General features: G+C 41.1%; 1 protein-coding gene across 2 annotated transcripts in view; it reads left to right on the forward strand.

Annotated features, from left to right (window-relative positions):
* The window catches only part of esyt1a (extended synaptotagmin-like protein 1a), a 90,861-nt gene that overhangs the window by 55,455 nt on the left and 21,724 nt on the right, over nt 1–13,682 (forward strand). For both annotated transcript variants that reach the window (XM_055664331.1, XM_055664332.1), the window contains 12 exons: nt 1,233–1,409; nt 1,808–1,890; nt 2,690–2,738; nt 3,484–3,573; nt 3,932–4,027; nt 4,272–4,343; nt 5,356–5,442; nt 6,403–6,552; nt 7,629–7,826; nt 9,514–9,690; nt 10,066–10,148; nt 11,553–11,601. In XM_055664331.1, coding sequence (XP_055520306.1) covers nt 1,233–1,409; nt 1,808–1,890; nt 2,690–2,738; nt 3,484–3,573; nt 3,932–4,027; nt 4,272–4,343; nt 5,356–5,442; nt 6,403–6,552; nt 7,629–7,826; nt 9,514–9,690; nt 10,066–10,148; nt 11,553–11,601 — 1,311 coding nt within the window. The remainder of the gene's footprint in view (nt 1–1,232; nt 1,410–1,807; nt 1,891–2,689; nt 2,739–3,483; nt 3,574–3,931; nt 4,028–4,271; nt 4,344–5,355; nt 5,443–6,402; nt 6,553–7,628; nt 7,827–9,513; nt 9,691–10,065; nt 10,149–11,552; nt 11,602–13,682) is intronic.

Raw genomic sequence — 13,682 nt, forward strand, 5'->3', positions numbered from 1 at the left:
AACAATCTTCCTGATATAGTAGTGGCCAGAGGATCTGGGGTGACAGAGGAACTGAAGGAAATCCACATTAGGCAGGAAATGGTGTTGGGTAGACTGATGGGACTGAAGGCTGATAAATCCCCAGGGCCTGATGGTCTGCATCCCAGGGTACTTAAGGAAGTGGCTCTAGAAATTGTGGATGCATTGGTGATAATTTTCCAATGTTCTATAGACTCAGGATTAGTTCCTGTGGATTGGAGGGTAGCTAATGTTATCCCACTTTTTAAGAAAGGCGGGAGAGAGAAAACAGGGAATTATAGATCAGTTAGCCTGACATCGGATGGTGGGGAAGATGCTGGAGTCAATTATAAAAGATGAAATAGCCGCACATTTGGATAGCAGTAACAGGATCGGTCCGAGTCAGCACGGATTTACGAAGAGGAAATCATGCTTGATTAATCTTCTGGAATTTTTTGAGGATGTAACTAGGAAAATGGACAAGGGAGAGGCAGTGGATGTAGTGTACCTGGACTTTCAGAAAGCATTTGATAAGGTCCCATATAGGAGATCAGTGGGGGGAAATTAGGACACATGGTATTGGGGGTAGAGTGCTGACATGGATAGAAAATTGGTTGGTAGACAGAAAACAAAGAGTAGGGATTAACGGGCCCCTTTCAGAATGGCAGGCAGTGACTAGTGGGATACCGCAAGGCTCGGTGCTGGGACCGCAGCTATTTACAATATACATCAATGATTTTGATGAAGGGATTCAAAGTAACATTAGCAAATTTGCAGATGACACAAAGCTGGGTGGCAGTGTGAACTGTGAGGGGGATGCTTTGAGAATGCAGGGTGACTTGGACAGGTTGGGGGAGTGGGCAGATGCATGGCAGATGAAGTTTAATGTGGATAAATGTGAGGTTATCCACTTTGGTATCAAAAACAGGAACGCAGATTACTATCTAAATGGCGTCAAGTTGGGAAAAGGGAAAGTACAATGGGATCTGGGGGTCCTTGTTCATCAGTCTATGAAAGTAAACATGCAGGTCCAGCAGGCAGTGAAGAAAGCGAATGGCATGTTGGCCTTTATAACAAGAGGAATCAAGTATAGGAGCAAAGAGGTCCTTCTGCTGTTGCAAGGGCTAATGGTGCTCTGGGTAGTTAGCCTACTGTATATTCAGTTCATCCGCATGTCACATACAATAATACCGTCCTTTGGAAAGGGAGATTTGAATTTATGTTTTTATTTTTAGGGAATAGTACGGATTCACCTCATTGAAGGGGCAAGTCTGGAGTCAAAAGATACATATGTCAAAGGACTCATCAAAGGAAAATCTGATCCATATGCAATTGTACGAGTGGGCACACAGACATTCATGAGCAAGACTGTCAGTGAAACCTTGAATCCCAGATGGAATGAAATGTATGAGGTGGGTGAATCTCGTTGTTGTGTCACCCAATCATCACCCTCTTTAAAAGTAAATGCCTGCAGTTCCCAGCAGCCTGGTGGGATAGTTCTGTCAAATGTGTCCAGCTGTGGACTTGGATGAATGCATTTCCTCTATTTGCTCATTGTAATAAAGTGTTATAACTATACCACGTGAAGAAGCGTCCATACACTTTCAAGCTGTTTCAAACAGTAGGAACTTACCTTTTGAAAGTTATCTGCCAGGCAGGATACGAGTGATGAACAATGCAGGCTTGGAACAATTTACTTTTGAATGAATAAAATGGAGCTTCAGAAGATGGAGAATTTGGATGTCAGCAGTTGAAAATTACAGTTCATCTCAAAACTATTTTACTGTATCTTGTTTTCCACATACCTCAGGTGATTGTCCACGAAGTTCCTGGTCAGCTGTTGGAAATTGAAATGTTTGATAAAGACCCAGATCAGGATGACTTTCTGGGCAGGTGAGAGCTCTGTGTGTGTGTGTGTGTAGCGTGTGAGGTTGTGTACACATACACAACCCGTGTAGTAATCTGCATGCAAGTACATGTCAGTGTCCATTTTGTTTATAAGATTCTGAGTTTGTGGTGTGTGTGTGCGCACACGCATAGGTGTGTACTCTGCTTTGCATTAACAAAAGACTGATAGCTTCTCGGATGTTCAAATTACTTCAGGTAAGATATATTCATTCACACGTGACAGAATAAAACTTGTGCAATAGAAAATCACAGCCAGGGCTCACAAAAGAAGCTGGCAGAGGCCTGTTGCACAGAACTGCTTTGGCTTGTAGTAAATTTTAGGTGAAACAAGTGCAGACCCGTTGGGTCTGCTCCCCCAATGCAGCCGTTCCCTACCCGTAGCCCCCACGGGAGACGTGGTCCTCCAACTCAAGCCGTTCAGGACTCAGCAGTGCGGCTGTTTTTAAATGGCGTCTTTGAGGCGAGATGCGGGCGCCACCAGCCGTTATGGTCGCTGGCCAGCAGGAGGCGACAAAATGAGTGAGTTGGGGGGGGGGGAGAAGGATTTTATTAAAAATGTGTACATAAACACGACAACATTTAATCAGGAGTGGATACTTGGAATGAAAAGTGAAATCTCTACCAAAATAGAAAAATTCTGGGCGTTTGTGGGTCTGGTGTTGGCGTAGCAACGAATCAAAAGCTGGCACCCACAGGCTGGCAACCACAAGATAGCCGAGCACTTTCCAGATGACTCCTACTGAGATAATCATGCTTGGTGGTATGTATTTATTTTTTCTTTCAGAATGCATCTGGATCTTGGGGAAGTGATGAAGAACCAAATTGTGGATCAGGTAAAGATTTGAAGAAATTCAAGGATAACTGCAAAACTGGGATAAAAGTGGGTTGGGGAAACGCTGTCAGAAAAAAATTGTCAAAGCTAAAATGTTAATTTTGGTGGTAGTGTAAAAAACCTTTAGCAAGTTGTACCATTTTCTCCACTTGACTATCTCAAAAGAAGTTTAAACCTTTTAAGTAGATCAAACCTTCCTTTAAGTTGAAGGAAATTGTTGCCTATTAAAGCTAATATCATTTCAACCCTTGTTATGTTGGGGAGGAAGGAGAGCTGCAGGTATTGGGTCTCATTTATGGCATCATCTCATACACAACTAATTTGCATTGTTGCCAGATCTTTAGCAAGTAAAATATTTGGCAAACTTTTTCAGATAAGTTAAAATTATCACCAATAGTATGTGATCTTTATTTGAGTAGTTTTTATTTGGGCTGTCTCAAAATCAGGGACATAGTTACAGGATCAAGGGGGTGGACATTTAAAACTCGGGTGGGTGCGAATTTCTCACGGAGGGAGGTGAATCTCTGGAATTATTTTCCCCAGAAGGTTGTAAGGGCGGGATCACTGCAGGGATTTAAAGAGGAGAGAGATGCAAAAACTGGGAATTGGAGGCTGTGTGGAACTGGCACAGAAGAGACAAGGCCTGGAGCCACACTCAGATTGAATGGGGGAGGGTGGGAGGTGTGTGTTCTTTTTGTGTATGCTCACTGCCAGACTGTAATCCTCTTGACTATGTTCTTATGTAGTGGTTCACTCTAAATGATGTGGAGAGGGGAAAAGTTCATCTGAAACTGGAGTGGCTGACCTTGTACTCTGACCCAGCAAAACTGGAGCAGGTAATCCCAAAGCTGATCTTTGAAGATGCTAGTGCTTCACATTTGAAATCACACCTTGCCCGATGAACAATGCAGTGATCAACAAGTGATACGCGACTCTGTATGTAATTTGGAATACAGTTTATCCTTCAGTTCAAATTGATGAAGAAATGAATTCTTAGCTTTAAATATGAGTAGACAAATTGCTCTTGAATTGAAGTGAGATATTCTCTCCCAATATATCTCACTAGCCATGCAGTAATTTTACAGTAACACTTATTGACATGTATGGCCAATGAGATATATTGGGAGAGGGGGAAAAAAAGGGCTTCTCCCCCTTCAAAATTACAATTTACGAGCATTGTGCTTTTCTCTTTAGGCACTTCGTGTAAATAACTCCATTGTTGCACAGAACAGTGAGGAACCCTCTGCTGCCATTATGGTTGTCTATGTGGACCAAGCACAGGATCTCCCGGTACGTTCAGTGGTTGTGAGGTGAATGGCTGTGATTTGAAATTGCCTGATACGAATCGGTCTGTCAAATTTGTGTAGCTCTTGGGAAAGTGATGCAGGGAATTTTAGTTCCCTTCCTGGCCGGTTTCTACCCCTCTGTATTTCTATTCATCTTTGTTTCTATTTCCTTACTTATTTCCTTTTTGGCACTCAGCATCCACCACTTTCTGTTTCTCATGAACTGTTACTTTTCTTTTTATCCACAGCTAAAGCAAGGAACGAGAGAACCAAATCCTTTGGTACAGGCTTCACTATTGGACAAAACCTTCGAGAGCAGGGTATGAATGGGCATTTCACAGTCTATTGATTATGATGAATAATGTGTACTTCAGAATCTCATAGCAGACGGGTGTAAAAACAAAGCGCAAAGATGGAAGCATTAGAGGGGAGGTGAAGGATTGGTATTTCTCAGCCAGAGGGCAGTCAAACTCACTGGCTGAAAGGGGATCAGAGGAGCAGTCACTTCCCCTGTTTGAACTGTACGTGAAGAGCCGTGACTTGCAGGGCTATGGATCCAGTCTGGTCAACTAGATTTAGGTTGGGAGTTTTTTTTCAATTAGCATGAACACAATCAGCTGAATATCTTACTATATTGTAGATTTTCTATGACAAATGGAGCAGGCAAGAAATACTAATGGGTGCTATATGCCAACCCATTCACAATTTCTTGATTACCAGACCCTCCCAGAGTTTCTATTCCTTTCAGATTTTGTTATTATCATTAACATGCACATCACAGCAGATACTCTCCCAGTATCTATCTTATCCATGAAAAAGAAAGGCTTTCATTTCGTTAGCGCCTTTTACATCCTTGGGACATCCCAAAGTGCTCCAGAGCCAAAAACGTCCGGTTAGATATTTACTGTTGGAAACATAGTGGTCAAACAGCAGGATTCCATGAATAATGGATAGTTAAACTGTTTTGATGATTTTGTTTGAGGAATGCCTATAGAACCGTGACGAAGTAGCACACCACGGTCTTTTGGGACAACTGGAAAGAACAGACACGGCCTCAGTTTAGCAGTTGAGCTAGTAATACAGCATCCACCCACAATGCAGTATTGCACGGGAACAGCATCCTGTATTTGGCTGTAGTGGGACTTGAGCCCACAACACTCTGACTTGGAAACACAATGTTGCCCACCAAGCAGCTGATGGTGTCGAATGTTGGAGTATGTACCAGCAAATACCTTCTCACAATGCCAGTTACAGTTCCAGTTTTTCAACTGACGAGCAAAGTCAATGTTGTTTTGCCACTCTGAGATTTCACTTTCTTGCCTCTTTCCACAGACTGTATATAACACAAATGCCCCAGCCTGGGAGGATGCCTTTACATTCTTTGTTCAGAATCCTCAGCAACAGGAGCTGGATATACAGGTAATTTCCAGAAACCTAACAGAAGTGACAAAAGCAGTTTTTGTGTTAACTGTAACTTAGCAACAATCTGGGTTTTGCCTTAAGTATTGCACACTTGCAGGAAGTTTGAATGGTGTCAAACATTGTTTCCAACAGCTCCTTTGAGCTTTGGATTTTGGATTTCACTGTGAGTACATCACTGTAGAAATGAAACAATTTCTCTCACTTCTGGTGAACAACTTGCATTTACATAGCCTCTAACTTAATAAAATGGCATACAGCATTTTGCAAGAGCTAATGAGACCAGTTCCACTTACCACATTATCCAGAGTTAAGTTTTAAGGAACATCTTAAAAAGAAGGCAAATTGGTTTAGGGAGGGCAATTGCAGAGCTGAAAGTACAGCTGCCAGTGGAGGCTTAATTTGGGCGTGAGCAAACCACGTAAAACAACATTGATGCAACTTTAAATGAAAGTATGACACAGAACAGGAAAAACTAGGCTTTGAAAGACTGAAATGCACCACAGGAGTTAATCACTGAAGCAAACACTGCTGTTTGGAATGGACTTTGAGCCTTTTCAGTCCTACTGGCATTACGGAGGGGAGGGGATTTTTTCATGCAAGTGAATTTCTTCAAACCAGCAGAGCAAGAATAGCCCTGAGGAAATTCCTGGCTACTATCCATGGTTGAGAGTCAATTGGAAGGGTTTAAATAAAAGGAAGAAGAAGGGAAAGGGAAACTGGTGCAGACAGCTTGACACTGCCCACTGGAATATTTCAATCTCCAGTTGCATGGTGTGTTAGAGAAGGGATGTAATAATTCCAAAATATTCCATTTTTTTAAACTAATTTTGGCCATCGAACAAGAGTTAAGACAAACATTGAAACTAGGATCACAGTGAAAGAAGTAGATTAAAAAAACATTACAGGCTGCACTTTCAGCACTTTGATTAAATCTGTACATCTGATTTTCATTTCTAGGTTAAAGATGATGACCGTCAGTTGAGTCTGGGATCCCTGTCCCTGTCTCTGTCACAGATTCTGATGAGCCCAAATATGACCATTGATCAGTGGTTCCCACTAGAACACTCTGGACGTAACAGCCAAATTTATTTGAAAATCATAATGCGGGTGAGTGAACGGGCAACCTTTATACAAAGACTGTCTGTGGATTGCAGCTAAAGAAACTGTGCTGGCACTGATACCAGGAACAATCCGCTATCTGACTACAGAATTCAAGAAGGAAAAGTGAGAAAATAGAACACATAGATACATATTGTTATTCACTTTCTGCACAGTAATGTAGTGTCTATCTGACTCATCCCAGTGATTTCAGTGAAGATCCGGGTGGGGTGATGCAGCCATAAAAGGCAGGGTGATGCATTTTGTCCAAGTACGTTACGTGGAATGCACCCCTTTCCCTTTTTATCCTTTTTCCGTTTTTTTATTTTCATTCTGTGTTGAACCTTCATTGACCTTAGGGCTATTTTTTTTAATTCTGTTTCCGTAACAACTTAAATTTGAAATATTTTAAGTTTGCTGCTTTGTAAGATTAAAGATATTTGTATTATTTAACGTATTGTTTAACCTGCTTAAAATTCAAATTTGAACTGCTTGAACTCATTTTTTGAATAGTGTTAAATTAGGACACAAAGAGATGATGTGAATGGTTGAAGAAGCCAGCTCCTATGCACCCTTCTGTGTATCACCTACCCTTCCCCTCTCATACTTTCTCATGTGCCATTCCTACCTGCACCATTGGCTTCTCGTAACATTTTCACATTCTAGTTGGTGGGGTGTGTAGAAGTGAAAAATGCAAAAAGAGGAAACATCCTCCATAACAATTTTCACTGAACAAAGGTATTAGAAGGAACTGGAGATGGTGGTTTAAACTGAAGATAGACACAACAAGCTGGAGTAACTCAGCAGGACAGGCAGTATCTCTGGAGAGAAGGACTGGGTGACATTTCGGGTTAAGACCCCCCTCAGACTGAACGTCACCCATTCTCTCCAGAGATGCTGCCTGTCCTGCTGAGTTACTCCTGTTTTTTGTGTCTATCACTGAACAAAGGTACCTTCTTAGATTTGAAATAGGACTCAATTAAATGTTGCACATAAATTACTTAGTTTTATTAAAATAAAGAAAAGTAAATCAGGTACCACTTTATTTCTCTGCCATCTTTTACCATTGTGTGTTTGATTGGCAGGTGCTTGTTCCCGATGCTGTTGATCTTGAGAAAATTCCCAGAGCTCGGAAATCTACAATGGACAAAGTGCCGGGGCCATCCAAGCCTGACAAGATAAATGCGACTACTTCTAAGTTAGTGGAGGCCTCGGGATTGGGGGGCCTGATTCAAGTTCCCTTACCGACTGAAAGCAGTGCTCCCTGCAGTGTGGGGACTGAGGTATGGGTCGCTTTATATTTCCACATGAGTAAGCATTCGCTATTGAGGTTCGTATAGATCAGGCTGAAGCTTATGTCAATGGAATATCATTTATCAACATGCTTGACTACCAGCGTTTCATTTTGATTTCTAGCCTTGACATTTAAAATGGTGTCACAAGAGGTGTCCCAATAGCTGCGGTGAGATAATCGATTGCAGGGATGGATTGATTTATGGTGATTTATTGATTGCAAGGATTGATTGAGGTTTGATTAATGGGGAGGGATTGATTGATAGGTATTGGTTGGTTATGGTGATTAATTGATTGCAAACATTTGTAGAAAAGGAACATAAAAGGAATCTGCATTAAAATCATAGGTAATATGTGAATATATGTGAGGTTATCCACTTTGGTGGCAAGAATAGGAAGGCAGATTATAATCTGAATGGTGTCAGATTAGGAAAAGAGGAGGTGCAACGAGCCCTGGGTGTGCTTGTACATCAGTCACTGAAACTAAGCATGCAGGTACTGCAGGCAGTGAAGAAAGCCAATGGCGTGTTGGCCTTCATTGCGAGAGGATTTGAGTTTAAGAGCAAGGAGGTCCTACTGCAGTTGTACAGGGCCCTGGTGAAACTGCACGTGGAGTATTGTGTGCAATTTTGGTCTCCTAATTTGAGGAAGGGCATTATTGCTATTGAGGGAATGCAGCGTAGGTTCACCAGGTTAATTCCCAGGATGGTGCGACTGACGGATGATGAAAGAATGGGTCGACTGGGCTTTTATTTGCTGGAATTTAGTTGGATGAGAGGGGATCTTATAGAAACATATAAAATTCTTAAAAGATTGGACAGGGTAGATACACAAAAAATGTTCCCGATGTTGGGGGGAGACAAGAACAAGGGGTCACAGTATAAGAATAAGTGGTAGGCCACTTAAGGCTGAGGTGAGGAAAAACTTCTTCACCCAGAGAGTTGTGAATCTGTGGAATTTTCTGCCACAGAGGGCAGTGGAGGCCAACTCACTGGATGTTTTCAAGAGAGAGTTAGAGTTAGCTCTTAGGACTAACAGAATCAAGAGATATGGAGAAAAAGCAGGAACGGGGTACTGATTTTAGATGATCAGCCATGATCATATTAAATGGTGTTGCTGGATCAAATGGCCTACTCCTGCACCTATTTTTCTATGTTTCTATTCGATTCGATTCGATTCAACTTTAATTGTCATTGTCAGTGTACAGTACAGAGACAACGAAATGCAGTTGTTGATTTACGTATGTAAATGTAATTTACGAGAATATACTGTGCAGATTTTTTATTTTAACTTAATGTTGAAGTTATTTTGAAATTCAAAATCTGTAGAAAACGATTACTTTGGAGATCCACATCAAACAAGTTAATTTATCGACATGCTGTGAAATCTTGTAATACACCATAACTTATGAAATAGTACACATGTCAAATGAAGTTACCAAGCCAAGAAGCCCAGATTCTGAAATGTGCATGTAAATCAGTTAAGCACAATTTTCTGGACATTACTTAAAAAAATTTGGGGTCCAAGTTCATATTAAGAAAACGCTGATAGTAGGTGAGTAAACAAGTAATCAAGAGTGAAGATAAGTTGTGATCCTGTTGAATTGTGCAGCAAATTCAAGGGTCTGACTCTTTCTTGTTCCTGTAAAGTTGCAGTTACCGACTTCTGCTATTTCAGGGGGTGATCCGCATTCATTTGTTGGAAGCTGAGAACCTGATCGCAAAGGACAACTTCATGAGGGGAATGGTGAAAGGGAAGTCTGATCCCTACGTCAAAGTGAGAGCAGGAGCCCAAAGCTTCCGAAGTAGAACTATTAAAGAAAACCTCAATCCCAAGTGGCACGAGTTGTACGAGGTCAGTATGTTCAGACCATGCTGTTTGCAACCAAAGCAGAATAAAGTATATAAGAATAAAAGCCCTTCATCCTGCAGGGCAAAATGGATACCTATGGGTGGGTCTGAGTAATGTGGGCTGTTGGAGTTTTCATTTTAAAATGTATTTAAAAAACTTTTTTTTTACTCTTATCTTTCCATTGCTGAGAGTCCAATTCTTGGATTTGGGCCAGACATTGACCCTCTTTCACTTATATTCCAGGATTTATTATAGTAGTAGATTATTTTATACTTGCTGTAGAATGTCAGACCCCTGATAATTATTCCTACTAAATACGACTTAATCGCACTCTACCAAAATAATATTCTGATTTGTGGTCATCTCTCTCCTCTTTAGGTGATTGTAAATCAAATTCCTGGTCAGGAGCTTGAGTTTGAGCTCTTTGACAAGGACATAGATAAGGATGATTTCCTCGGAAGGTATGTCAGTACACCGGAAAATTGTGTGTTGTGCAAAGTTGCCGTGGTATTAGAACAAAGAGGTTGCCTTTTCATTAGAACTTTGACCCTCTAGTGCCGCTAACTGGCTCCTCAAACATGTTGATGAATTAGTTTATCAATTTGAAGAGTCATACAGCACGGAAACAGGCCCTTTGGCCCAACTTATCCATACTGACCAAAATGCCCCATTTAGGCTAGTCCCACCTGCCCTCTAGAGAAGGAATCTCTGGGGTGTGGATCACAATCCCATTCCAGGCAAGGGGATATTACATTGAGAGAACGCAGTCCACTCCCACTCTTCCTCTTCCTGAAAATCGGAAACACCTACCTGCAATCAGTGTGGAGAGCAGGAGACTGTAATGGGGGTTGCTGGAGACAGAATCTGGATTTCATCAACTGTCACCGATGGAAAAGTGGAAAGAAGGTTTTAAATGACTAAACAAGACGATACGTTATAACATTTTAAAAGGTTGGTCAGTCGACACACTAAACGTGTGGGGGAGGAGTGCAAGGCAAGAATCTCACAGGGACTTCTGAAGGGCACATATTTTCCCCATCTTGGCACATGTAATTGTCTCCCTTCTGAAGAAGGGTCTCTACCTGAAACATCACCCATTCCTTCTCTCCAGAGATGCTGCCTGACCTGCTGAGTTACTCCAGTTTTTTGTGTCTATCTTCCCGGTCCCTATTGTCTGATATGTGTCAGCTGGAGATGTCTAGGTGGAGAATGTTTCTCTTTATACCTTGAACTTTGGAAAGAGCTTGCCCATTATCAACTGTCCTGGGTGAAAATGTCTCTGAGGCGAAAGATCCAGCAGAAAAAAACATCATCCTTCGCCTTCCTCTCCCTTTATCACCTGTATTAATTACTCCTCTCTCTAACATTTTTGTTATTTCAACTGGGGTGAATATGTCTCTGGGACCCCATGGCCATTTCATCCTCTTTGGTGTGGCCCAATTACACAGACGCTGCAGCTGCTCCTCTGAGTCTGCAACCATATAGACTATAGAGGAAGACACAGAGTGCTGGAGTAACTCAGCATTCAGGCGGCATCTCTGGAGAATGTTTCTAATGAGTATGTAGAAACATTGCACCTTTACCCTGTCAATACTCTCAGGCTCTTGCATGTTTTAATCGAGTTCCCTTCCATTCACCTAAACCCCAGCAGATACAAGCTCAGCCTGTCAAAGCTTTCTTCATTAAGACAGCCCATGTAATCTAGTAAACCTTCTCTGAACTAGCACTTTAACAATTATCTTCTGTAAGTCTGAGCGTTGCATTAGTAAATCTGCTCTGGGACAGTATGCACTTTAGTTGCATTCACTTACAATGTAAATTAACTTAATCTGTGTCTTTGATTTAAATTAATTTCTTGTGTGCAGATTGAAGATCACCTACAAGGATATCATGAAGAGTAAATTTATGGATGAGGTATGGAAACCTGGTTAATTAAAATTGTATTGTAATTAGGAGCACGGATTACTAGTGAAGAAATAAAACAAATAATAAACTCACTGAAAAATGGGAAGACCCCAGGACCAGACGGTTTTAGTAATGAATTTTATAAAAGATTTCAGGAGTCAATTGTACCAAGATTATTCAATTTATACACGCAGGCTTATACTGAAAATAAACTACCAGAAACCCTAGCAGAAGCAACAATAACGCTTATACCAAAAAAAGATAAAGATTTAGATGAACCGGGTTCTTATAGAGCTATTTCACTTCTAAATACGGATCAGAATATTTTAGCAAAGATTCTAGCTAGAAGGCTAAATAATTATATTAACAATTTAATAAATACGGATCAAACGGGATTTATACCCAAAAGACAATCATTTAATAATTTGAGAAGGCTTTTCAATATAATGTACTCTCATAATGAGGACAATGAAGATATTTCAGTTGTCACGCTGGATGCAGAGAAGGCATTTGATCAAGTAGAATGGCAGTATTTATACAAGGTACTCCAAATATTTAATACGGGAGAGAATTTTATTAGATGGGTTAAACTACTTTACGATAGACCTACGGCAAGAATATTAACTAACAATACGCTATCTCCAAAATTTTACTTATCAAGGGGTAATAGGCAAGGGTGTGCCTTATCACCATTGCTATTTGCCCTTATGATAGAACCGCTGGCCGAAAGGATTAGAAATCACCCGAATATTCACGGATATAACACTAAGGACTCAAAGAATAAAATTTCATTATATGCTGATGATATCCTTTTATATATTACTAATACACAAACGAGTATACCCGCCTTATTAACACTAATTGAGGAATTCGGCTCTTTTTCAGGATATAGAATAAATTGGAATAAAAGCGAAATTATGTTTTTAAAACCAGGATTCGAGACACTTACTAAAATTCCCCTTCAAAATTGCAACAGAAAAATTCAAGTATCTGGGTATTCAAATTACGAGAAGACACAAATCATTATTTAGTGCCAATTTTATACCACTATTAAATAAACTGAATGATACGATTAAAGTTTGGAAAACGATTCCGCTCTCATTGATAGGTAGAATTAACGCTATAAAAATGACTTTCTTACCATAATTAATATATTTGTTTCAAGCGATCCCAATATATATTCCAATATATTTTTTAAAAAAACTAGATTCCACTACAGGTATCACTAATTTTATATGGGACTACAGAACACATAGAATGCAACAAAAGCATTTGTGCAAATCTAAAGAAGTTGGGGGTTTATCATTACCTAACTTTATGTATTACTACTGGGCAGTGCATATTAAGAACATAATTAGATTAGATTAGATTTGTTTATTGTCATTCAGACCTTTCGGTCTGAACGAAATTCTGTTTCCCTGCAGTCATACATATAATTTAAAAAAATGACAAAAACACATAGTCAACACAAATTTAACATCCACCACAGTGAGTTCACCAAACACCTCCTCACTGTGGTGGAAGGCAAAATCTTAAAGTCTCTGGCTCTTCCCTCTTTGCTCTCCCTCTGCGCCGAGGCGACGGCTCAAACTCTGCGGGTGGTCGCTGCCTCCGCCACAGCTCCAGGGCCGAGCCGGGTCTCCACTGCTGCTGCTGCTGCTGCCACAGCTCCAGGGCCGAGTCGGGTCTCTGCTACCTGCTGCTGCTACCGCTGCCGCCGCCACAGCTCCAGGGCCGAGTCGGGTCTCCGCTGCCGCTGCCTCCGCCACAGCTCAGAGGCCGAGCCGGGTCTCCGCCGCCTCCGCCACAGCTTCGAGGCCGAGTCGGGTCTCTGCTGCCGCTGCCGCCGCCACAGCTCCAGGGCCGAGTCAGGTCTCTGCTGCTGCTGCTGCCTGGATAGTACTGGTTGGATAGTTCCACTCAGCAGTTGGAGTGGATAAGAATGGAGAAAGAGGAGTGCTATCCGCACGATATAGGAACAATCCTGCTCTCACCGATAAAATTGAATAGTATAATATATAAGCAGAACCCAATTATTCACAATATAATAAGAATTTGGAAACAAATAAAAGTATCCTTGAAATTAAATA

This window comes from Leucoraja erinacea, chromosome 40 (genome assembly GCF_028641065.1).
Source record: "Leucoraja erinacea ecotype New England chromosome 40, Leri_hhj_1, whole genome shotgun sequence".
NCBI lineage: Eukaryota > Metazoa > Chordata > Chondrichthyes > Rajiformes > Rajidae > Leucoraja > Leucoraja erinaceus.